We start from the raw sequence: 27,302 nt of genomic DNA on the forward strand, positions 1-27,302 counted from the left end.
AAATTATCTGGTATTTGCATTTTTCTGACTTATTTCACTCTGCATAATACCCTCTAGGCCCATATGTGGAATCTAAAGAGCAAAATCAATGAACAAACAAAACAGAAACAGACTCAGAGATACAGAAAGCAGACCAATGGTTGCCAGAAGACAGGGGGTTAGGGAGCCGGGTGAATAAAGTGGAAGGATTGAGAAGTAGATTGGTAGCCACAAAATAGTCATGGAGATGTAAAGTACAGCAGCATAGGAAGTATAATCAATTATATTGTAATAACTGTAAGATACAGGTGGGAAAATGAAGTACCGGGGAACCAGTTTGTAAAGTATATGACTGTGTAACCACAATGCGGTATGCTTAAAAACAATACAAAATAATACTGAATGTAAGTATAATTGAAAAATAAAATTAAGAAAAGGCTATACACAATGTAACTTATATGACACTTTGGAATAAGCAATATTATAGGGAAAAAAGAAAATATCAATTTTTATTGGAGGTTTTGGGTGGAGAGGCAAGAATGACTACAAGTAAAAGAGTGTGAGATAACTTTTGAGAATGATAAATTGTTTTTGATTAAAAGAGTTGGTTACACAACTGTGTACTATTGTCAAAACACACAGAACTGTATGTTCATAATGGTTCCTTCTACTGTACATATTACATCTCAATAAATCTGAATTAAACATATATATACATACAATGGAATACTATTCAGCCATACGAAAAGATAAAATTAAAATACTATCATCTGCAACAACATGGATGGATCTTGAGAATATCATGCTAAGTGAAATAAGTCAGAAAAAGTCAAGATCCATACGATTTCACTCATAAGTAGGATATAAAACAGAAAGTAATAAATGAACAAACAAGACAAAGAAACAAAGATTCTTCCACACAGACAACAGTCCGATGGTTACCAGAGAGAAGGGTGGATAGGGACAGTAAAGGGTAAAGGGGATGAACTACATGGTGGAAGGAGACTTGACTTGGGATGGTGAACACAAATACAGTGTACAGATGATGGATTAGGGAACTGTATACCTGAAACCATATATAATTTTATTAGCCAATGTTACAGCAATAAATTTAAGTAAAAAATACATAATCAGATTTTGGTTTCTGACTTAAAAAGAAGAATTTCAAATTCATATTCAAAAAAGAAATAAAAAGTAATTTCCATTCACTTAAAATATTTCTAAATATAAATATCTTTGTCATTCTGCTTCCTGACCTTGCCTTTTTTTTTTTTTGAAGGGGAATGGACTTTACTCACTGGATTTCCTGGTTGGCCAGTCTCTCCATCTTTGCCCGGTTTACCCTATAAGATTAAAAGAAGTGCAAAAATATCAATTTTTTATTTAAAAGGTATGAAGTTAAAGAGTACAACAACATTTCTTCCTGACTTTGACTACACTAAGTGGGCTTTTTGGACTTCAATATTATAATAAAATATTTTATTTATGCAAATGTGACATGTTAAAACAAGGAAAACCTGTTTTAAGCCTGACCAGGTGGTGGCACAGTGGATAGTGTCGGACTGGGACAAAGAGGACCCAGGTTCAAAACCCTGAGGTCGCCAGCATAAGTGCAGGTTCATCTGGTTTGAACAAGGCTCACCAGCTTGAGCCCAAGGTCACTGGCTTGAGCAATGGTTCAGTTAGTCTGCTGTAGCCCCCCACTCAAGGCACATATGAGAAAGCAATCAATGAACAACTAGGGTGCTGCAACAAAGAATTGATGCTCCTCATCTTTCTCCCTTCCTGTCTGTCAGTCTCTATCTGTCCCTCTCTCTGTTTCTCTCCCTGTCTCTGTCACACAAAAAAGAAAGTTGGATTTAAGAGGAAAGAATAAAATTACACATACCCACATATTTAAAATTATTTGCAAAGTGTATTAGTGATTATAACACTTACTCTTTTGCCAGGCTCTCCTTGCTCACCCTTCTCACCTTTCATACCACCTGGAGGACCCTGTACACACAAAAATAGTTTTACATTGGTTCATGGAATACTATATATAAAGAATAACTTGCATTACATGATGTTATAGAATTTTAGGTTACTTACTGGAGGACCACGCATCCCTGGAGGTCCAGGAGGCCCTGGGTCACCAGGAAGTCCCTATGCAGTAGTAGGGGAAAAGAAAAGCACTATTAATACTGTTATTTACTACAGCAAGCTAGAAATGCTTTTATAAACTGAACTATAGACTCATGCAGTATAAACAAAAATAATAAGATGTTTCTAATTCAAAGTCGAAATTTGTTAGGCAGAGAGGTCTGGCGTGATCTTCGCTCAATTTATTTAATTTCTAGTGTATGTTCAAGCCAAATTTTAAGGTAAATAACAAGACAACACTTAAAGTGAAAGTAGTAATGATATTTTGTTTTTTAAAATATTTTATGCAAAGCAAAAGTATCTAACAGTAGGAGATTTCGGAGCTATATATGACACACATTTGGGCAGAGAAATGAATGATTCAATCCATATTGACCGTAGAGTTTCAGGACACTTTGTCCTTTATTCTTAACTTCCTCATTAGCATTTAAGTGAAACAGAAATGCATGCATTCTGTTCAAAGGTGGACCAGTATACTATACAAGATATGTTTGATCCCCTTATGTACTCCAGTTGAAGATAATTGCTTGTAAACACAACAAAGGTTTACAGAGTGACACCATCTTTCTCCTTGCATATCAATGAAATGTAAAGAACACAGTCATCTAAGACAAGATGATCTACCTTACCATGACCTAATCTGTACATGAATGCATTACTCATGAGAGACAAAGATGGAAATAATTCAAATGTCCATTGAATAAACAAAATGTGGAATATGTACACGAAAGAAGATTGTTCAGCCATAAAAAGAAATGAAGTAGTGAGACATGCTATGACATGGATGAACTTGAAAACATTATACTAAATAAAGGAAGCCAGGCACAGAAGATCACATATAGTATGATTCCAGCTATATTAAATGTCCAGAATAGGCAAATGTACAGAAACATAAAATAAATTAGCAGTTGCCTATGGCTGAAGTGTCCGGGGAGAAATAGAGAGTGACAACTAAAAGGTACAGGATTCTGGTGAGGGGCAGGTGATAAGAATGTTCTAAAATTGAATTGTGATGATGGTTTCACTACCATGTAAATATACTAAAAAGGTAATTTTAAGTAAGTGAATTATAATATGGACATTATATAACAATAAAACTTTAAAATGTAATTATCTAAAATCTTTGTTATTTTGAAAATACCTTCACATAACTATTATATATTCCAGCTTAAAATTCATTTTAATGGAATGCCACTTTTACAGCAAGATGTTCACTGATTTCCTCTCTACATACTCACCTGGTCTCCTTTCTGAAACTCTACATCAATTGGCCTTTTCTGTTCACTGATCTGCCCTGGTGGCCCAGGAGGGCCCTGAAGACCTTGCTCACCCTATCCGCAAGATAAAATAAGAAAGTAATATTTCATAATTTACACTGACAATACAACATGTAAGCAAAATCAATGGCAGAAGGTAAAATGACAAGTTCAAATGACTATGGAAAGAGGACACTTGGGGATAAATAATCCATTTCTTTCGTTACTCACCTTTTCACCCTTGGGTCCTTGGAAATTTAAGCCCATATTCCCCTGAAGAGAGAGGTTTCGATTTAGAATCTCATTGACAATATCAAAAAGAATTCACCCCAAATAAAAACTGTAAAGAAAAAAAAAATACCTTTGATCCTGGAAGTCCTGGTGGACCAGGAGGGCCCTAAAAATAGAAGACACAGAGGAAAAAACAATTATATTAATAAGCTTATTAAAAATTATTTGGTTTCATAAAAAGTGAGGACTGAAAAAGCCCTTCAAAATAATATTTCCTGTTTTCTTTTTCTTATTGCTTTCTAGTCAGAGATGCATATTTAAAATGATTTAAACTAGATGAATGTGGAGATTTCTCAGAAAAGGATACGCATGGGCAGGGGTGACATGTAAGCATGAGTAGAAGCAGAGGGGGCACCAGTGCCAAAAATAAGCATAAAACTTAATGTTAACAACCATCAAATATCTCCTATCAGAATTACAGGTTAATTTAAGTAACATAAGGCAATTAACATTCTAATTCTAAAAAACATGTGTTTAGGGGATTTGTCCCTATTTGATTGAATACTGAGTACAATTTTTGATGTGGTTGTTTGCATGATAATGTCTTTGTTTTACAGTGGTACCTTGAGATACGAGTTTAATTCATTCTGTAACCGGGCTCGTAAGTCAGTCAACTTGGATATCAAACAAATTTCTCCCATATAAAATAACTGAAATAGATTTAATCCATTTCAGCCCTGTAAAACTGCTTCATGGTGACTGAGAATACAAATCTAACCCTTCGAGAGTTTTGGAAAGATCACTACAATATCTATATGTTTACGCATTATATCCCCAAACTATCCTAAATTATAAAAAAAGACATACTTTTAATTAAGAAACACATGTGTATACTTTACCAATGCATAACAAAATATATGAGATAAAAGAAAAAGGTGTTATGTAGTACTTTATTCTTACCTGGGAGACAGACGAGTGCAGCTAACGGAGGTGAATAGTGGAGGAGGAGGGAGGGAGGAAGGGATGCAGGCACTATAGACATGTAAACTAAAACTGCACTTTCTTAACACTAAATGTAAACTAAAACTGCATTTTCTTTACTTTAAACAAAATTAAAACTGCACTTTCTTAAAATGAAACCACAAAAAGTTAATTTAAAAAAAATGCACTTTCTTAACTTTAAACTTAACCTAAGCTTAACATTGCATAGTTTTCATTTAATCATCACCTGTTTTTGCCTTTTTGGCTGCACTTTTGGCACATTCACTTGCAGGACTTTTGAATAAAAATCTATGCAAAGAGGTTTGCTTTTGCCTGCCTTTTAAAATGTTACAGAAATATGACAAACAAGTGTCATTAAAAAGTGCTGAAGCGGCCTGACCTGTGGTAGTGCAGTGGATAAACGTCGACCTGGAAATGCTGAGGTCGCCGGTTCGAAACCCTGGGCTTGCCTGGTCAAGGCAGATATGGGACTTGATGCTTCTAGCTCCTCCCCCCGTCTCTCTCTTTCTTCTCTCTCTCTCTCTCTCTTTCTCTCTCTCTCTCTCTCTCCTTCTTTCTCTCTCTCCTATCTAAAATGAATAAAATAAAAATATAAAAAAAGTGCTGAAGTGGCCCTGGCCGGTTGGCTCAGTGGTAGAGCATTGGCCTGGCGTGCAGGAGTCCCAGGTTCGATTCCCAGCCAGGGCACAAAGGAGAAGCGCCCATCTGCTTCTCCACCCCTCCCCCTCTCCTTCCTCTCTGTCTCTCTCTTCCCTTCCCGCAGCCAAGGCTCCATTGGGGCAAAGATGGCCCGGGTGCTGGGGATGGCTCTATGGCCTCTGTCTCAGGAGCTGGAATGGCTCTGATTGCAACAGAGCAATGCCCCAGATGGGCAGAGCATCACCCCCTGGTGGGCATGCCGGGTGGATCCCGGTCGGGCACATGCGGGAGTCTGTCTGACTGCCTCCCCATTTCCAACTTCAGAAAAATGCAAAAAAAAAAAAAAAAGTGCTGAAGCATGACCATTTGAAACTTTGGGTGTTTCTTTTCAATGAAACTGGAAAGCTCCCACATTGCCAGCATGTATTTAATTTCACTTGTAGAAATCACTTCCTCCGACTCTGCCTCCTACTCACTACTAATCTCTTGCAGAAGCTCCATATGTTGTATCATCTGTAGTTCCTTCAACTCTTCAGTTGAGAGTTCCTCCTCATGTTCCTTGGCAAGCTCGTTTACGTCACCCTCATCTACCTCCAGACCCATCGACTTTCCGAGGGACACAATCTCCTCCAACGCTTCTACCTTGGTTTTGGTCTCTGGTTCAAATCCTTAGAAGTCCTTGTCTGCAACAACATCAGGCCATAATTTTTTCCATGCCGAGTTCAAGGTTCTTCTTGTAACCTCTCGCCATGCCAAGTCAATAATGTGTAAACATACCATGATGTTGTAATAATCTTTCCAAAACTCTCGAAGGATCTGTATTCTCAGTCACCACAAAGCAGTGGTAGAACAAGTGCTTTGTGTAAAGCTTTCTAAGTTGGAAATGACCTGCTGATCCATAGTTGCAAGACTTAAGTTGTGTTGGGTGGGAGGTAGAGGACTTTCACGAATTTGAACTTACCAAGAATGTCATCTTCAAGATCAGGTGGGTGGGCTGGAGCATTATCAAGGATTAGTAATGCTTTCACCAGGAGTTAATTTTCTTGAAGATATTTCTTCACTACAGGACCAAAGATGAGATTTACCCATTCAATAAAAAACTGCCGCGTAACCCATGCCCTAGCATTGGTGCGCCACATAACCTGCAGTTTTCTTTAAGAATATTGTGAGTCTTAAAGGCTCGAGGATTTTCGGAATGATACACTAGCAGTGGCTTTACTTTACAGTCACCACTAGCATTTGCACACAATGCAAGGGTCAGACGGTCCTTCATGGGTTTATGGCCTGGCAGCTTCTTCTCTGCAGTGATGAAAGTCCTCTGGGGCATTTTTTCCCCCAAAACAATCCTGTTTCATCACAGTTGTTGGGGGATGTAGCCTTCCTTTGCGATAAGCACAGCAAAACGTGTGATGTACCCCTCAGCTGCCTTACCGTCAGCACTCGCAGCTTCACCATGCTCACCACCGAGTGGATGCCAGATCTCTTCTTGAAATTTTCAAACCAGAGTGACTTGCCTTAAACGTATCTTCTGCTGCCTCTTTTGAGGTTGATGGTTCTTTCTTCTTCAAGTTGCCATAAATAATACGTTCCTTTTTGCATATTACAGTCTCCATCACTGTATCTCCTGCCAGCTCTTTCTCTTTCACCCTCACCAGCAGAAGCTTCTCCATTTCTTCATGGATATTTGTCCTTAATTGGGACAGAATTGTAGTTCCTTTCACTGGATTTGCACTTTTGATGGCATCCTTTTGTTTAAGGATGGTACAAATCGTAGATGTATTGTGGTCGTACAGCCTTGCCAGTTCAACCACTCATACAGCATGCTCATGTTTTTTCTATTATTTCTTGCTTTACTTCTATCGACATTCTTTTCTTCTTCTCACCACTGTCCTTTACACTCACTTTCTTTGGCCTCATGATAGCACACAGAAAAAGTTAGTAAAAAATATAAAAATGATGCAAGAACAAGTAAAGCATATGAGATTCGACTTGATTCTGCAGGTAACACGTGAGAAAGAACGAGATGCTGGTGTTGTGCTGCCGATACTGGACCCATACGCCAGTGCACCAACTAGCGGCAGCTTCCTGAATCACACCTCGTATCTCGGAATTTTGCTCGGATCTCGAACAAAAATACAGACCAAGTCGCAGCTCGTATCTTAAAAAATTCGTATGTTGGTCTGCTCATAACTCAAGGTACCACTGTATTTTGGTTTTAATTTTTTGTTCTCCTGACTGTATGCTTAGTTCTTGAGCACCTATATTTGGGACCACAAAAACTTTTTTTTTTGGATGCAATATAACTTAACATTGTGCTGCTTGCTGTCTGTTTTACCAAAAGTATTTTTTGCTTTATACCACAGTTCTTAATTTGTTTAGAGTTTTATGAATCATGGTATAGTTAGGTAGACACACAGTTATGAAGAAGAAAAAAAGGAGGGAAGAAAGAAAGGGGGTATCTCTGGCCTATTGAAAGAGGGAGTCAGCAATTTTAAGGCCTCCCAAAACAAAATTACCAAATTTTGTTAACAGATTTTTAAAACAGCCCTGGAACCCTGTATGTTAGTTCCAGTATCAGGGAAGGTGAGCTGTAAAATTTATAAGCTAAAAAGTATATCATTTCTAAGAGCCCAACAAGTAGCAGCACTCAGGCTAGCTGAGTTGCCTGCCCACTTGTGCCCTTCACCAAGTGTACAGCTTTGCTTAATAAACTGCTTGCTTTACTTGAACGATGCACCTTGTTTCTTGCCTAAATTCTTTCTCACGAGTGTGACAAGAATTGAGAAGGGTAGGCTCCCTTGGATTTGGGCCTACCCAAACTATACTGCTGACAGTACAGTTTTTATTGACAAAAGCAAAGACATTTTTCAACTATGTGTATACAAAAGCAATATAATTTGTGACTAAATATTTTATATTAAAATTTACATCAGCAACTGTCTTGAGAATTCAAGGAAGTAGAGTGAAATTTAAAGCTTCAATAGTTTTGTTAAACCTAGAACTATGAAATTACTATTCCAAATATAATCTAAAACTATATCTTGAAAAATGATGGCAACAAATCAAAATTGAGGACAGATGATTCATGAATAACATATTTCATTTTGAATAATAAAAAAACTGAAGAGTAAGAGAAAAATAAAAATAAATATATAAAAAGCATGTGTTTGTATTTTTAGTCTAGTTTTACTTTTATGCAATCTGACTTGCTGTATTTGAGAATGTTTCAAGCTTTTAAGAATTGAACTACCATATGACCCAGTGATCCCTCTAGTGGGTATCTATCCAAAAAACTTGAAAACATTGGTTCATAGAGACACATTCACCCCCAGGTTCATCACAGCATTATTCACAGTGGCCAAGACATGGAAACAACCAAAATGTCCTTTGACAGAGGATTGGATAAAGAAGATGTGGTACATATATACAATGGAATACTACTCAGCCATAAGAAATGATGACATAATGACATTTACAACAACATGGATGGACCTTGAGAACATTATACTGAGTGAAATAAGTAAACCTGAGTATTTCAGGGATAAGAACACTTAGAATTTTTTTAAGTAAAAAAATGTGAGCAAACACAAAGGTAGTAAGTTAAAGGTCTGGTTGCACATTCAGTCTTTAGAAGTTTTCCTTTCTTTCCCAAAGTTCACAAATCGTTATCCTATGGCAGAGTGATTCACTAATTTAACCAATCCTACTATTTTGTCATGGGCTCCCAAGAAATGGGAGCTGATATATTTTTTGTGGAGGCCTATTTCTGTTCTTCTTAAACAGAAAACTTCAGTTTGAAAAAAAATATTATATCAAGTAACTACAGAATCGCCTTAGAAGACCTTATCAGATGGCCAGAATCAACTTCAACATTGACACATCAAGAAGTAAACAACAAAATATTTTAAATGTTTCATTTAGTTACCCTTATTTTTTTCATTTATAAAATAGAGCTATTACTTAGCATATATTGTCCATGATAACATTGTAAAATATTTCATAAATAAGAATACTACAGATTGTGAATATTGATAATGCATTATACTTAAAGTTACATATATCAAATATTAATATTTGAGAAGAAAATCAAAATAAAAAAAGAAGAAATAGAGTTACACAAGTAAGCTTACCATCAAACCTGGCAGTCCTGGAGGACCAATTGGCCCTGGTAAACCAATGGGACCAGCTGGGCCCTGTTATAAAGAAAGTAAAGGATCAAAGCATTAAAGAGAGAATTTAAGGCACATTGGAACAATACTAAAAAAAGATTTCTTGGTATTAATTGGCCAATCTAAAAATAGAAAAAATTACATCATAGCACTTTAATTTAGAATGCATTGATTGTTGCCAATTACTTCCACTAAAATCCTACAAATCAAACCTCACAACTATTGACTCTTTCCACTAATAGGACATTTGAAAAATTTTAAATAAATTATGCTTAAAATTGCACCGTTCATAGAAAAGAGAACCAAAAGCACACAGTAGGAGATGCCGGAGCTTGCGTGCTCAACGGATATTAACATATCACAACGCACTGAAATCATGAATACGGGTGAGGATTGACAAGGCTTCCAGGACATTCTTGCTTTTAACCATTTTTGCTTGTGCTAAAATATCTTTAAAATGTCCACTTCTTAGACTCTGTTTTGTTTTCTGTTCATCCATAATATAGAGAAAGTGTCCTTCATGATATGACTTGCAAAAATTCTGTGATGTCTAAAGCATGTTAAAATAAACCAGTCAATGCTTTAAAAAAAAAAAGAAAGTAAAGGATCAGAAAAAAACACACCCCTCACTGTGTTGTACAAAGAACTAAACGGTTGAAATTTAAACTTAAGCAGTTGCCAGCATTCTGTTCTACAATTCTATAATTCCCTCATATAATAGTCAGACAATTAAAATAATAGGGTTGAATAACTGTAAAATATCCAAATAGACAAAATGGATGCAGTTTGTAGAAACCTTATTTACGGTGGTAGAAAACAGATGTGGGACAACCACATTGTAAGGAAGTTTTAGAAAATAAAGTAATAAAGATGGTCATTAACTGGAGTTTTTATGCTAGAACTGGGGGAGGAAAGGCTATTAGTTTCAAGGTGGCTTCTATAATTTTAAAATAAAAAAAATAAGATTAAAGACGATTAGGGAAGTGAAAATAACTAGGACGAAAAGAAAAGAAAAGAATGCAACTTTTGTGGAACACAATTTAGCATCTTAAAGACCTGAAAATTTGACTGCCTTGAAGTCTAGCAAGTCTATGTCCAGGTACAAATCCTGGGTTGTTTTCTAATTTTAAAAAAATCCTGAAACAACTCCAATATTCAACAATAGGAGATTGGAGAAATAAATTGTATATGTTCACACAATGAGATGTTTTATGGAGGTGAAACTGAACAAACTAGAGCCGCATACAATCATATGGATGAATCTTAACATATTAAATTTAAAAATGTAGAAAAGTACATAAATATAATAACATTTTAAAAGCAAAACTAAGTATTCTGTTGTTTAGAGATATATGATTATGTAGTATATCTTTTTTAAGAGGCAATCTAAAAGTCAGGATTATAGTTATGTCTTGAGAAAAGGGAGAAATGACACACTGATTGAAAATTATTTGTAATATTGTAGTTCTTACATGCTGTGCTGGGTTCACAGATGTTTGGTCATTTGGTAGTTATGCTTCACAACATACAAATATTTTGCATGCATTCTGCTGTATTTTCAAACAATACAAAAAATTTATAAAATATAAAGGGTAAGATTTAAGAGTACTTAAGAGTATATGGATGGGTGATAAGTATGACATGAAAAGGTAGTTAAAAAAAGTCACTGACACTGTATCTTAGTGATCAAATATTAGAAAATATTGATATTTATTTTTGGCAAAAAGATCAATCCTCATGAAATATAAACCTCAAGAAATTGACTTCCTAATCTATACTACTCCAAAATTATTGCTGTTTCTATGAATGTTTGTTATCTGTAGGCAAGCATAACGTTTTTTAAAATTTAAGTTGATACATAAATTGTATTTCATCAGCCTAAAATATGTTCATATATTGTGCATAACTGATAGTGTTATAAATATGTCTTCTAATATCTTAAATGGAAGACCTATGATTTTTATTTTTACTCAGACCATGTACAATTATCAGGACTATTCCTGCAATGTTACTACTTCCCACAGCACAAGAATAAGAATATAGAAGCCTATTTCTGCTGCCAAACACCAAAACAAGGATTTCCATGGAAACTGTATAGAACAGTAAAAGAACAAAACTGCTTCTGAAAATTCTCCCTGGTCCAGATTGCTTTTATTTTCAGGTAGAATGTACATGCAATGTCTATCAAACTTCAGATAATAATTTCTATAACTACTGGCTGAAAAAGAAAAGAATAGTGGTGTTGCGATTTGATTCGATCGATAATGCAAAGAGAAGAATTGCTGGATGCTTGCCTGTGCTCCAGGAGGACCTGGATATCCGGGGTCACCCTTTGATCCTGGTAGTGATGACACAATAATGCTACCTGGTTCTCCCTGAAAGAAACCATCAACCAAAGTTTTAAGTAACCATTATGATACCTGAAAATGGGTAAAAACACAAAAAATGACCTGAGAATTCAGTTTGTCACATAAATGTCCTGGGAGTTTAGATAAACTCAATAATTAACATGAATAAAATTACAGGGAAGTGAGAGTGAGGAAATAACCAGAGTACACTGAAGTACCGTCAATTTATTAAGAGCCTGTGGTACTTTCAGTTACTCATTCATTAAAATTTTCATTAAATACTAATATTTGCCAAGAATTGTGTTAGGCTCTGAGTACTCAGCAGTGAAAAATATAAACAAGACTTCTGTTCTCACAGGGCTAACAATATACTGGGGAAATGCAGACCATAATAGGAAAACAAATAAGCTGATAAATGCTCTGTTAAAGACAATAAAGAAAAAATAACATGGTACGTGATAAAGAAATAGTGGAGGAATAAAAAGAAATAATAATTATGTGATATGACAGAGCTATATAATTATAATGCAAATGATTATACGTATATTAATGCATCAAATTAAAATGCTGTACATCAAAGTTATATGTGAAATATACACATTTCAAACAAAAATAAATAGTGAAGGAAATTAATTTAGTTTGGGTGGTGATAGAAGGGCAGTCTGTGGTTCCCTGGCTGGTGGCTCAGTGGATAGTACATTGGCATGGCGTGCAAATGTCCCAGGCTCAATCCTGATCAGGGCACACAAGAGAAGCAACCATCTGCTTCTATCCCCTTCCCTCTCGCCCTTCACTCTCTCTTCTGCTCTTGGAGCCACTGTCTTGAATGCTTTCAGCGTCAGCCCTGGGCCCTGAACATAGCTTGGTTGATTGGAGCGTTGTCAACTTCAGGAGCTAAAAATAGCTCGGTTGCAGAATCAGCCCCAGATCCCCGGACAGTGTTGCCAGGTGGGTCCTTGCTGAGGTGCACACAGGAGTCTGTCTCACTATCTCCCCTCTTCTAATTTAAAAAGAAAAGAAAGAAAGAAAAAAAGGGCAATCTGTAAAGGTAACATTCATGCTGAGATCTGAAGGATAAAGAAGGAGCCAGCCAGGTAAAAATGGGGTAAATGTTAGGTACTGTAAATAGTATGTACAAAAGACCCCAAAAGGGAAGAGTATGGAATATTCATATAACTTCATGAAGAGTAGTGTGGTCAGTGAGCCAAGGGAAAGGGGTTTAAAGATAGAGCTGAAAATGTAGGCAGCGACCAAGACCATGTCGGGACACAGGCCATGACAAAGAATGCTAGATGGGCTTTGTTAGCTACAGTGTGAAGTCCTTGAAAGTTTATAAGCAGGAAGATTAAATTATTGATTTACATTTTTAAAAGATCATTCTTGGCTGTTTTGTAGAGATTAAATCAGGTTGGAAAGAAACAAAAGAGAGAGAGAGACTGGTTAGGATGAAGCATTATGGTTAGTGAGGTAGCAGTTGAGATGGAGAAATGTGGGTGAATTTAAGACAGATTTTACAGGCAAAATGCACAGTATTTCATGATATAGTAGATGAGGAGGTAGAGGTATGCGCAGGAGTAAGAAATGTAAAAACTAACACTCAGATGTGGGGCTCATGTAATAGCATACATAATATATAGTGATGCAAATTGTAGAGATGGAGAAGTCATAGTTAATAACAGGTTTATTTTAGAGTCTGAGTTAACTTTGAACCTATTAATTTGAATGCCTGGAAAATACTTAAGTAGAGATGTCAGGGAGGCACTTAGGTCAGAAGAAAACTCTGTTTTAGAGATATAAATGTATAGGGATTCAATAACTAAATATAGTAAACAATACCGTGGGCATGAGTAATATTGCTAGGCATAGAAGGGAAGAGGCAGCCTGTGCCCTAATACCTGCTGGAAATAATATAAATATGTAGTATAAGCTGCATCCAATACTAAGAGTAACCAGAGATGCAGAAGAAGAATCAGGAAAAGATAAGTGTCACAGAATGCAGGGGAAAAGTGTTTCTAGAGGGAGCAGGTAGTCAACTGTATCAAAATATAATGAGGACTGAAGGTATCAGAAAAGAAATTTGAGTCTGTATTACACGTTTATCAAGTGAATCACTACGTAGGAGGTACTGAAAGCCACAGAAACAAAAGAGATTACTTGTGGAAAGCTTGTTAGTGTCAAATTGCACAGCCTCTAGAAGCATCCGACTTAAGAGAGAAGTCAGAGGTATTATCTAATTGAAGTTGTAGGCTTTCCAAATATTTTCTTCAGAATGTGCACCTTACCAGAATAAGATGTTTACCTTCAAACCTGGAATCCCAGGGGGTCCCTATTATTAAAAAGAAAAAAGTATATTTATATATAGAGAGAGTAGAGCAAGCAAAAGAATGCAATCTTTTCCAAAAGGAGTGAAAATTGAATAGATCATGGTAGGGTCATTCTGCGTACAATGTACATGTCTTAAGGCCTTAGAGATGACATTTATATATTAAGTAACATCAAATCCTTGTTTTTACCCAATACAGACCTATACTACAAACTTTTTTTAAAAAAACAAAAATTTTTCTAGTTTACCACTTTAAAATTTTCTATTTTGTTTCACATGAATACATCGAGCTCACTTTCTACATTTCTATTTCTGTCAATTCCTGTGTTCATTATAATCCCAAATTGTATGACTTACTGGAGGACCCTGTAAACCAGGAAAACCGGGACTGCCTGGAATTCCACGTTCTCCCTAGAAGGAGTTAAAAAGAAATATCATGGAGGAACAAGAAACAAAGCATAACTATACCAAGAAACAATTTATTGAAGATTTCTGTAAAAGCCATTTTGAAACATGCCAGATTGCCAAAAATTCATTAGCCTTCACTTTCCAATTACTTCAGTATCAAATATCTGTATCATGTCAAACTTTTAAGATGCGTTTACCCCTATTCATCAATCTGTAGCAGAAATAGAGGAAAAAACATTTTACATCAGCCAATTTCTTCTGACAAATCCATTTTGAGACAACCACCCACAGATTCCTGGCCATAATCACCTTTAATAATTACTGATTTCCCTCAATTTCCTGCCCATGTATTATATAGTTTCTTATTTTAACTACCTTATTAAAATTTTCTTTTACTGTGAACTACTTTAAATTATTTTTGTTAAGAGAAAAAGATGGTAAGAAAGAATGTCATTAGTATGGCCAAGAGGACAATAATAGCAATAGTTATAGCAATTTCAGGTAATTATATTTCCAAGGAACACATTTTTTCTCACTCATTACTGTAAAGTATTAATATGAACACTTGGTTTAGAAAACAAAAGCTAAAATTGCTCTGGAAGAACCCTAATGCAACCTCCTTTCAAATATCTGCATGTCACCGTAACCTTAGAAGCATCCTTATCAGAGGCTTAAAAGAGGAAATGATTACACCTCTAAGTCTAGTTATTGTGCAATTCCCCCTCTCTCCATTACTTTTACACACAAAAAGGTAGGCCCAGAGAGAAAGACAGTGGCCTGGACATCCAGCTTAGAAGACAGAAAACAAATGAACCCATATTTGCCTTCCATGTCTGAGGTCCATCCTATTAGTTACATAGTAAGAAATATAATGAATAATTTTCTCTAAAAGTATACATAATAAATCCATTTAAATAATTTTTTGCTCATACAATTGGGGGCCTCAAACATAAATTAGTTATGAAATCTGCTAAGGTGTTGCTTTTCTAAAATGAAGAAAAATATCCCTTTATTCATCTAGCATACTATACTCATTGTAACTAATATTTTGTCTTCAAATTTAAAACTTTGCCCAATGGTCTGTTTATTGCTCAAGGCATGACTAAATACAAGACAAGTGGGTCATGAAAAAATGTTTGTCATGTGTAATGTTTTCTTATTTTTAAACTAAAATTCATAGTTTTTATTGACAGAGAAAAGTTTCGTGTTTCATACTAATAATTTATAGTAGAAACTGTTCTGATGTATTATATATAGATTTTTAGATTTTTTTCTTAAGAAAGTTATTAAGCAAGGCAAAAAAATAAAAAAATGAAATATTTGAGAACTTAAATTGTACCTAGACTTTTAAAAAGCAAAACTAATGAATGATATTCACAAGTATTTCTTTTAACAATTGATATACTATTTTAAACTTTCTTATCCTAATTGCTTTCTAACTCATCCAACTTTACATTAAATTCGGAGAAAAATTTGGTAAATAATCTTCAACCTAAAGCAGTATCTCAGCTACTCATACATGAAACATTACTAATGTTTCAAAATATTGAAAATACTAACTCAAGACATACTCCTATGTTTATCCTAAATATGATGATACTAAATCTCTTCTTCATTCTTTATATTAATTAATTTAGATTTTTAATCTATTTTCAAACATAATGCCTAAGCTTAAGTTGAGATCTCACCTTGGTTCCATTGCATCCAGGGATACCTTGAGGTCCTGGGGCACCATCATGGCCTGGCATTCCCTTTGAAAAGGGTAACACACACACACATATGAAATATATCTATAATATTTCTTAAATTACTTTTTAAAAATATTCTATTGGATTTATTAAGGTTACATTGGTTAATAAAATTATATAAATTTCAAGTATACAATTCTATAATACATCATCTGTATATTGTATTGTGTATGTTTACCAACCAAAATCCAGGCTCCTTCCATCACCATTTATCCCCCCTTTACCTTTGTCTACCTGTCCACATTGTACTTTTCCTCTGTCCCCCTGGTAATAACAATACTGTTATCTTTGTCTGAGAGAGATTTTTTTCCCTTAATCCATTCAGTTATTTCACCCAGCCTGCCAAACCCCCTCCCTTGTGACAGTTGTCAGCCTGTTCTCTGTATCTCTGAGTCTATTTTTATTTTGATTGTTTATTTTGTTCATTAGATTTCACACACAAGTGAAATTATATGGTATTTATCTTCCTCTGACTTAGTCGGTGAGGATGTGGAGAAAAGAGAACCTTCATGCACTGTTGGTGGGAATGCAGATTGATTCAACGTCTGTAGAAAATAGTATGGAGTTTAAAAAGTTTAAAAATGGAACTGACTTATGATCCAGTGAATCCACTTCTGGGACTACATCCGAAGAAACACAAAAGACTAACTTGAAAGAATATAAGCACCCTTATTATGTTCACTGCAGTGCTATTTACAATAGCCCAGATTTGGAAGCAGCCCAAGTATCCATCAGTTAAAAAAAGCTGTGGAATCTACACAATGTAATACTACTTAGACACACACACACACACACACACACACACACACACACACGAAAACAACTTAGTCCCTGACTGGTTGGCTCAGTGGTAGAGCATCGGCCTAGTATGTGGATGTCCTGGGTACAATTCCCAGTCAGAGCACACAGGAGAAGTGACCATCTGCTTCTCCTCTCCATTTTTGCCTTCTGTCTCTTTCTCTCTCTCTCTCTTCCCCTCCTGAAACCATGGCTTGATTGATTCGAGCACATTAGTCCAAATGCTGAGGATGGCTCCATGGAGTCTCCACATTAGGCACTAAAAATAGCTTGGTTGATTTGAGCATCAGCCCAAGATGGGGGGGTGGGTGTTTGCCAGTGGATCCCGGTGGGGGTGCATGCGGGAGTCTCTCTCTCTATCTCCCCTCCTCTTACTTGGACAAGATGCAAAAATTTTAAAAAAGAAAAAGAAAATCTTATATTATTTTTATGGTATTTAAAAATAAGACAAATCTTACTTACTGGAAGACCTGGTGTCCCCGGGAATCCAGGAAGTCCAGGAGGACCCTATAAAAAGAAATAAATTCCTTGAATCAAATAATAACCTACCTAAGCAATGAAGAAAATTACATCTAGAAATGCTATTACATGTAGAAATGTGTTTCAGTGATTATTACCACTCACTGTTCTTTTAATCATAGAAAAAACTACTATACATGTTAAAAGTCTCTATAGAAAGCTATAGAAGAAATTCCTATTTGAGGGAGCATTATCTTCATTGTACTTACTCAGAGCAGGCAAATTAGTGAATGAAATGTCTTTTCTAAAAGATAAAGTGGTTCTCCCATATTTATGATGAATATTGGATTCAGCAGGGGGTGGATAAATATAGTATTCCTGCTCTAGAGAACATCAATGTGATCACTCCAAAAATTCTTTAATTCCCTATATTAGCAAAAATACATACTTGATAATATTCTCTGTAAGTGAGGGAATGGGAAAAAGTTTCTCTCATACACTGCTAATGGGATTCAAATGTCATGGAGAGAAATTTGGAAGTATCTAGGCAAAAAACACATGTATTTATCCTATGAAGCAACTCATTTCTAAGTACCCAGCAGCCATAGTAGAAATTATGAAACAAACTATGAAAATCAAGGTTATTCATGGCAGCATTATAATAGCTAAAGTTTAGAAATTACCATATAACCATAGGTATAGCTAAACATTTTAAACCATAGTGATATATATGCCTAAATAAATTATGGTAAGTCTACATATTCTAAAACCATGCAGTTGTTAAAAAGAATAAGGAAGATTTATATATATTGAAATAGATAGTGGTTTCCAGGATATAATGTTAATAAAATAAACAAAGTGTAAGTATACTGCTTACAAAAATTAGGGAATATTTTTAAATTAATATGAAGTAATAAAAAAAAGCATTTGATTTTTTTTATTAAGCAAGAACATCAGAAAAGCAAATGACATGTCAAAGAAAGTTGTTTGATTATGCACATGAGATGCTAAACCAATTTTTATTTCATTGGTGAAAATGCACTAAACAAAAGGCTGAAAGTACTGGAGTATCTGCACGTTCCCTGATCCCTTAATTTTTGTGAGCAGACATATATATATAATACATTACCATTTTATAAGAAAGGTAATGATAAACAATGAAAGATAAAAATAATAATAAAAATGATTATTTCTAAGGGGAAGGAGGAAACAGAATGGAGGGTGGCAAAGGATGGATGAGAAACATCTCTGACTATACTTTTAATCTTATAGAATAATGTAAATGTTTTATAGAATTAAAAATAAAAATTAAAAAGAGGACATCATTAAAAATTAAAAACAAACTGGAACCAATGAACTTGATATAGATAAAAAAATTACTTCAAGTGCCTTTAAACCATGATATTTTAACTATAATTTCACTGTTAAATTAGTTGATTCAAAAGGGAAAAGAGAACAACAAAGAAATAATTAGTGGCATTCAAGGAATCTATTATTACTATTAAAATTATTATCTTGTCAATTTGTAAATTGTTATTTTGAAACTCAGGTATATTAGAGGATAAAGTAAATAATAAATTATATTAATGTCATCTAGAATAAAAATTTTCACCTTAGGGCGAGAGAAGCGGCAGGGAGAGAGAATATATATACAAAAAACTTTTTATCTTAAATTTTAGTTGGAAGTAATAATATGAACACAGGATATTTTTCTTTTACAAATACATATTTCCTAACTCTGTATACTGAAAAGACATCAAAACAATGACAAATTCAGTAGCAATGAAAGCCCCTAGCATTCAGACTGTGGTATCTAAATCACATTTTCCACTAAAAAGAACCTGGAAGCAGAGACATGGCCAAGTACAGATGCAGAGAGGAAACACTCAGAATAAGCCTGAGGGTCTCATATCAGAAAGCAAGGAAATTATCAAAGTTCACTTGGACACAGGACAGGGCCAACTTGAAGGGACATCCTCAGATCAAACATGGGATAATTTGGATTTCAAAAAGAAGAATAAGCACAATTGACTGAAACTAGTAAATTCCATGTGTTTATAAGGATAACAAATTTAAAAATATTTTTTCTTTGATCATCACTAGGAGTTGTTGGTACACCAACTCATTACTGTTAGAATTCCAGGATAAATTAGAATTCTAACTAATAAAAGAAAGATTAACATAATTTTTAAGGTCATCATTTTGCAACTCCGAACAGAAAATAAAGTGGATTTAGGCAATAATCATCAATGGATGCTAAACCATTAAGTGAAAGTTGATGAGGAAATTTTTGTTGTCAGAGTCAGACTCATAATCCTGAGACAGCTAATCAAACCTAGTATCAAAAGGAGGACAGAAAGATATTTGGGCCATAGGATAGAATTCATTAGTAAGTACACATCACTACCTATAAAGTGTTATTTTCTTTTTCAGGAACCACAAAAGTTTATTGAAGTGATCAATACGTATATCCTTATGAGAAATATTTTGAACCATCCACTTGATGGTTACAAACACATCAGGATCTTTTTTATTGGTATATTTTTGATTTTCATTGTCTTTTCTTTAATTTTTGCAGTATAATTTACATACTGTAAAATGCACAAATCTTAAGTGCACTGCTCTTTCTGTATCCCCAGAAAGTTCTATAGTGCCTCTTTCAAAACAACCTTCAATTTGCAGGAAATATGGGGCAACAGAGGAACAATTTAAATGACATCATGAGTAAACAATCAGCCAATTTCAGAATGTAGAGCATAGTACAATACAAATGACCCAGTTTCACCAATGGCATAATAAAAGAAGCTTAAGAAACATAGCAACCAATTGCAATATGTGTAACTTGCTTCCACCCTGGTTTGAACAAATCAATTGTAAAAAGACAACTTTGAGACAATTGAGAAAATCTGAATATAGACTGAGTTTTAAAATATACTGAAAAATCATTGCTAAGCTTTTGAATGGTCAGAAGGGTATAATGTTCTGTGGTTATCAGTTAGAGATACATACTGAAGTATTCATTGGTGGAATGAATGATGTGAGAGATATATTTTACTTTAAAATAACCTAAAAATAGTAGTAGGGTATAGATAAAACATAGTCAAAATATTGATAACTTTCTAAGCTGACTGGTAGGTACATGGAAGTTTACTGTACTATAGTCTTTGCACATTTGTGTATGCTTAATATTTACATAATAGAAAGTCTTACAAGTCCTGGCTGGTTGGGTCAGTGGTAGAGCATCAGCCCAATGTAGTAAAGTCCCAGGTTCAATTCTGGGTCAGGGTACACAGGAGAAGTGACCATCTGCGTCTCAACCCCTCCCCTTCTCTCTCTCTTTCTTCATCTCTCTCTGTCTCCCTCTCCCACAGCCATGATTCAAACGAGATGACTCTGGGTGCTGAGGATGGCTAGGTGTACTCTGCCTCAGGTGCTAAAAATAGCTCAGTTGGAGAGCAATGGAGAAACACCCAGTAGGGGGCTTATCGGGTGGATCCTGGTCGAGGCACATGTGGGATTCTGTCTCTCTGCCTCCCCTGCTCTCACTTAAAAAAAAAAGTCTTACAAAATCAGCATGTCAACAGTTGCTTCTAAGCTGGGACTCGAGGACATAGGACTTATCTGGCCACCTATTCATAAGCACCTCTGAAGTTCTAGCTGAGGGACACGAACTATTCAGGCACTCCCAGACATTTGGAAATGGGAATTAATAGAAGAGACAGTTCTTATTAGTCTCAGCAATTCTCAGGACATAGTTAACAGTAGCCAGAGCTATTATGAGATGTGTTATGATTATTATGAAGAGCTTTAATATGATATTTATATCCATTTTTTACAGAAAAAAATGAATATGTCAAGTAAAATAAACTAAGGGTTTTGAGTTTCTTCCTTGCTTTTCCAGTTTATACCCACACTAGTCATAGTTAGCACATAAGGCAAACTACTTGTTAAAAAGTAGACAGTAAACAGAATATTTTAATGTTTATGTGAAATTTGTACATCCACTAAATTTTCAAATTACAAAGGATCAGAATATTTAATAACCTTTGTCACACACAAAAACATATTGTATCATCAATCTTGTACTTTATATTCAAATCGAGGGCCCTCATCAGTCTATGAACACAGAATTTCAAAGTGAAAAGGGATGTTTGGAGATAGCATTGTTTGAGTCACCAGTTTAACAAATAAAGATACCGAGGCTCTAAAAAGTTATTTATGATTTTCCAAAACTACTTTTAAACTTGTTTCTCTCCAAGTCCAGAACACATTGAAAGATACGTATTTTACTAAAAATCTTGTCAAAAAGAGTACACTCAATGTGCACTTCAAAGTTGAGAGACATGGTGATCTCCAGAATTTAAAACTTGAAACATCATACATCTTAGAATTGAGGAGATGTTGTAGTCTTCCAAAAGTAATTATTCTTTAACACAGTGGTTTAAACCATTGCTTCCCAGTCTTAGTCTCTTCAAGATGCACAGAGAAAATTATAATATGTGTACATGGTGCACTGGGAGGGTACACAGCCTGAGGGACCAGCCCTCTGAACCCAAAGGACTGAGATGGTGACAATAGGGAAGTTCTGATTTAAACACTTGTATGATATATATTTTTAATCAATTTGCAATTTGTTAAAATTTGTCACTTTGTGAATTTTTAACCATAAGCTATTTTAAAATTTTCCTACATTAGTTTATATAGATAAATGGATATGTAAAAATAATTATCAAAATACTAATTGTAGAAATATATAAAGTCTTATATTAAACTTTTTAAAGACTGAATTTTGTTGTATTTCAATATGAGTCCTCTCCTGTCATCTCATAACACTTCATTTGCTTTTTTCTGTTTTGACCAATAATACATTTGATATACAAGCAAGTATCACTTACTCTGATCCCTTTTGGTCCTGGCGGCCCTGGAATTCCATCGTCACCCTGAAAAATACAGAATATTTAGTTCTCTTTCCTTCAGAATAGCTCTAAAATAACACATTTTAGATTATAAAATGAGAGAATTAAATTTTTGTGAACTTTGGTGAAGATTAGTAAGAAATTTATAACTACAAGGAAGGAGAATTTAGTACTGAAACTCACAGCACTGAGGTAAGCTATTACTGTAGTTTTTGCTCCATTAGACGCACCTGACCATAAGACACACCTAGGGGTTTAAGGAGGAAAATAAGAAAAAAATATTCTGAATGAAATGGTGTGTTAAAATATTTTATAAAATTTCGTATTTTTCACTCCATAAGACGCACGAGCATTTTCCCCTCCACTTTGGGGGGGGGGGAGGAAGTGCGTCTTATGGAGTGAAAAGTACGGTATATGATGAAAAAAAAATGAGAAAGGCCTTATTTACTGATGAGGAAACTGTAACATGTAGAAAAAAACTTTATACTTGTAAAGCGAATTATAAAAAACAAAAATGAAATAGTGATGTAGGCCCTGGCCGGTTGGCTCAGTGGTAGAGCGTCGGCCTGGCGTGTAGAAGTCCCGGGTTCGATTCCCAGCCAGGGCACTCATGTGCTGTTCTCCAGTTTTCTATTTTAAACCTCTGCTTTGTTTTACAAGCACTTTCAACGGGCAGCTCTTAGGAAGAAGAAAGAAAGAACCATAGACTTTCCCTTCGAGCTTCTGCTATAGACTCCGTGCAGAAGATGCTGCCCACATGTGTTAATTTAATTTACCCATTTCTAGTTAGAAGTGCATTGTTTAAAACATAAAATCTTGTCTAAGTTTTTATTAATTAATTTCTTTAAAAATAAATAAAGAAAGGCTTATTCTGCTCCAAAGGCAGGAATTTCAGTGGAATAGTTAGTAGGTCACTGCTTAATAAAATTTTACTTTACAAAAATGGTTTCCACACTACTCATCTCATAGCCCTAGAGGTTCCACTGGAGGCTCCCCCATGATTATGTCATAGCTCTCATTCAATCAGCACAACTCTGTTTTCTATCTGTTTTATGTTGGGGTCACGCAAAAAGTTTCATTTTGAGAGAAGGTCATCTGGTATATTAGTTTCCTATTTTGCTGCTACATATTTTTACAATAATGCAGCTTAAAACAATACAACTTTACATTTCAGGAAGTCAGAAGTATGACAGTTGTTTCACTGGCAAAGCTGTGTTACTTTTCGAAGGTTTTATGGGGAGAATCTTATTTCCTGTCTTCTCCCAGCTTCTAGAGCCCTCAGCATTCCTCAGCTCTAGGCTCTCTTAAATCTTCAAAGCCAGTAATATCTGAATGAGTCTAACTTGAGTCACTCTGACACTGACCCTTTTGTCTCTCTCTTTAAAATGTAAAGGACCCTTGTGATTATGCTGGGGACACCCAGACAATCCAGAATAATCTCCCTTCTTTAAGACCAGCTGATGAGCAACTTTAATTCCATCTACAATCTTAATTTAACTTGTCTATGTAACCTAACTATTCACAGGTTCTGGGGATTACTTTATAGACATCTTTAGGGGGTGGGTACAATCTGCCTACCAAATCTTTTTTATGAAAAAGTTTAATATTCTACTCTTCCACAACAGATGCATCTCTAAGGAGAGTAAAGAAAATTTAATTCTATTTTAAAACAACTAGAAGACCATTTGCACAATGAACCTTTTTGTGTCTTTCCATAAAGACAGAAATAAGACAAGGATATCTTCACGTTGCACTGGTTGTGTTAACCAACATGGTTATATAAGAAAGAAATTACAGATATAAAAATTGGAAAGGATGAAGCAAAACCATAGCTATTTGCAAATAATATGATTTTATGCTTGGGAAAAAAGGAAGAAAATTAAATGAAAATATATAATAGTCAATGAGATAATTCTGTAAGATAACTATATTTAAAGTTAATATGAATACATCAATAGCTTTCTTATATACAAACAACTACTATTTGAAAAATGTAATGGAAGAAAATAAGTAATTTGCAATAGCAAAAACAAGATAAAATAGGAATGAACTTAACAAGAAATGTACATGATTCATAGAAAGAACATTTTGAAACACTTCTGAAGTCCATAATGAAGACTTGAACAAATCGAAAGGCAACATGTTCTTAGACAACTAGATTGAATATAAAAATGTCAACCAGTTTAGTTACAAACTTGATACAACAAAAATAAAAATAACATAAGATATTTTTAACTAGATAAGGTGATTCTAAACTTCGTTTAGAAAAACATACAAGCAAGAGCACTGAGAATAATTCTGAAGAAGAAAAAAAAAGACCAGTGAGGAAACACCAGCCCTGTCAGCTTGGCAATGGCTGGGGCTCATGGTTACACTCAATTTCCCAGGTATATATGGAATGATTTTTTTCTTTCTGAAGAGAGAAGCAGGGAGGCAGAGACAGACTCCCGCGTGAACCCAACTGGGATCAACCTGGCAAGCCTACTACTAGAGGGCTATGCTCTGCCCTTCTGGGGTGTTGCTCATTGCAACCAGAGCCATTCTAGCGCCTGAGGCAGAGGCCATGGATCCATCCTCAGTGCTCTGGCCAACTTTTGTTCCAATGGAGCCTTGGCTTCGGGAGGGGAAGAGAGAAATAGAGAGAAGGGGAAGGGGGAAGGGTGGAGAAGCAGATGGTTGCTTCGCCTGTGTGCCCTGGCTGGGAATTGAACCCGAGACTTCCACAAGCTGAGTTGATGCTCTACCACTGAGCCAACCAGACAGGGCCATTTGGAGTGATTTTAATCATGATCATGATCTACTGTGGCCTCAGACTAATTACCCAGTTTTTGACATAGCCCCTCAACGTCCAACCCATTCAGGTCCATGATGGTGTAACCTGTTTCTCACTCAGGTCTTGAAATATCAAGGGATGGATTTGAGAAATCTGACTCCTGGCTAAAAACATATGTGTGATTTTTGGGCCCAACCATAGGCAATTACAAAGGCCTTAAGGTAGGCCTCACAGGGGAAGCTGTCCATCCCATACAGACTCAGTGCACAGCTAACGCGTAACAGTTGTAGCAGTCACTGAGGACGTTGGAGTCAAGGACTGAAGGTCCCCTGCCTAGTCATGCTCTTATGCATATCCATAATGAAAGGCTTCTGGAGGCTGCGTGAAAAACCACGGGAAGTGGGGAGGGAGGATCCTTGAGGACACTTTTTCTGTACTCTGACTTAGTAGTTTTCCACTCTTAGTTCTTTCCTCTTTCACTTCCCTTATCCTAATTCTAGGTCCATAAAAAAACAGAAGGAGTTTTTTGCTCCAAACTCTCTCAGCAGGGAAACAATTTCCCATGTCTGTGCTGATCCAGCTAATCCTCACTGATGCGGAAGACAGGCACTTCCTCTGCTTTAACTTTTTGCTTACACTGTCACAGTAAGTGACTAAATGCTTGACTGTTACTTTCATTTTAGCTTTCTTAATCAGCTACTGACACCTGGCAGTTCAGCTCTCTTCCGTTCAGCTACGATCCTGACAGAACTTAAATTTTATTAAGAATCCCAATAACCACATCAAATTAATAGCATCCTTCAAAAGCATTCGAATATGACAGTAATATAAAGCATTGACTCTCAGCCACTCTGCTATTTTATTTAAATATTAGTTTCTGGCAATAATTTAGTAAATTTTTAATTGATTTGACACTTATTTCCACATTTGAGATGGCTTAACTCCTCTGGCCTTGCTGATTGGTGACTGAGCACATACCTTTTGACCTCGAGGCCCTGGAGGCCCTTCTGGACCTGGAAATCCAGGCAAACCTGGATGACCTTCCAAACCTGGAAATCCTCTCTCCCCCTACGATTGAACAAGAAGGAAAGGTAAGGTCATTTATGAATTTTCAAGCACAAGAACAGTTGAGATTCAAAAGAATCAAACAACTATTAAAACAAAACTAATTTAACAATACAAAATTCCCAGTATCCACTAATATGGGGAAGCCTTTAAGATGTGAGTAAAAAAATGCAAATCACTCTGAATTTATGTCACATATAGTAATACAATCTCATGCTTTTTTGTAAAAGTAAAAAACATATCAGTGATGAAGTGAGGTTTAAACATATTGACATCAAGAGTTTAACAGGGATGATAGTAATAAATCCGGGAAACTAGGTCTGTGGAGGTTAAAGGAAGCAAGTATGGTGAGGGATAAAAAGGGGTTAAAAAAACACATCACAGAAGCTTTCAGATTTGTTGTAGACTAGAGGAGCTGCAGGATTATCCATAATGGAAATTCATTAGCTAATTGGAGACAAAATATCCACAAAAAAAGACTTTATCTCGAACATGAAAAGCTTTATCTTTTTTTTTCTGATTGTAAAATAAATACAAAAAAAGAAGTATATGCTTATAGTAAAAAAAAAAAAAGAAAAAGAAAAAAAAGAAAACCAACAGTAATTATTTTACTGAGAATTACTATTTGAATTGTGACCAAAGTCCCAGTTCAGACAATAGCATTTATCAACAAAGGATGGCTGGCAGCCTACTCACCAGTGAGGGTCTAATCCTTAGTACCTTATCTGCATCTAATACAGTAAGGTTGACTGATGTGTACATCTGTACAGCCAGATAGGTGGAGGTAGCAGACCGTCCATGTGTGCTAATGTACTATTAGATTAACACATTAGGGTTACTTAGTCTGCATACAGGTGACCATAGTAAGAGTGTGAACCCCAAAAGAGAGCAAATTCACCACTTCTAAACTTAAGAACCCCAAGGGTTCATAGTTTCAAGGCACATGCTCCCAACTGGAAGGCTACAAGCAGTTCCTCTGATTTCTTAAAGCGGAAAGGCTGAGTCTCTGCGCAGAGATTCTGGGCTTCATCTGTGAACCCTATCAC

At 35.6% G+C, this 27,302-nt stretch overlaps 1 protein-coding gene across 1 annotated transcript in view; it reads right to left on the bottom strand.

Annotated features, from left to right (window-relative positions):
- The window catches only part of COL4A5 (collagen type IV alpha 5 chain), a 239,547-nt gene that overhangs the window by 93,852 nt on the left and 118,393 nt on the right, over positions 1-27,302 (bottom strand). Inside the window, exons 3-16 of the mRNA XM_066248681.1 lie at positions 26,170-26,259; positions 22,398-22,442; positions 17,506-17,550; positions 16,186-16,248; positions 14,447-14,500; positions 14,066-14,092; positions 11,713-11,793; positions 9,380-9,442; positions 3,739-3,774; positions 3,609-3,650; positions 3,360-3,452; positions 2,071-2,124; positions 1,918-1,974; positions 1,278-1,322 (exon numbers count right to left, since the gene is read on the bottom strand). Of these exons, the coding sequence (XP_066104778.1) occupies positions 1,278-1,322; positions 1,918-1,974; positions 2,071-2,124; positions 3,360-3,452; positions 3,609-3,650; positions 3,739-3,774; positions 9,380-9,442; positions 11,713-11,793; positions 14,066-14,092; positions 14,447-14,500; positions 16,186-16,248; positions 17,506-17,550; positions 22,398-22,442; positions 26,170-26,259 (795 nt within the window). The remainder of the gene's footprint in view (positions 1-1,277; positions 1,323-1,917; positions 1,975-2,070; positions 2,125-3,359; positions 3,453-3,608; positions 3,651-3,738; positions 3,775-9,379; positions 9,443-11,712; positions 11,794-14,065; positions 14,093-14,446; positions 14,501-16,185; positions 16,249-17,505; positions 17,551-22,397; positions 22,443-26,169; positions 26,260-27,302) is intronic.

This window comes from Saccopteryx bilineata, chromosome X (assembly GCF_036850765.1).
Source record: "Saccopteryx bilineata isolate mSacBil1 chromosome X, mSacBil1_pri_phased_curated, whole genome shotgun sequence".
Taxonomy (NCBI): Eukaryota; Metazoa; Chordata; class Mammalia; order Chiroptera; family Emballonuridae; genus Saccopteryx; species Saccopteryx bilineata.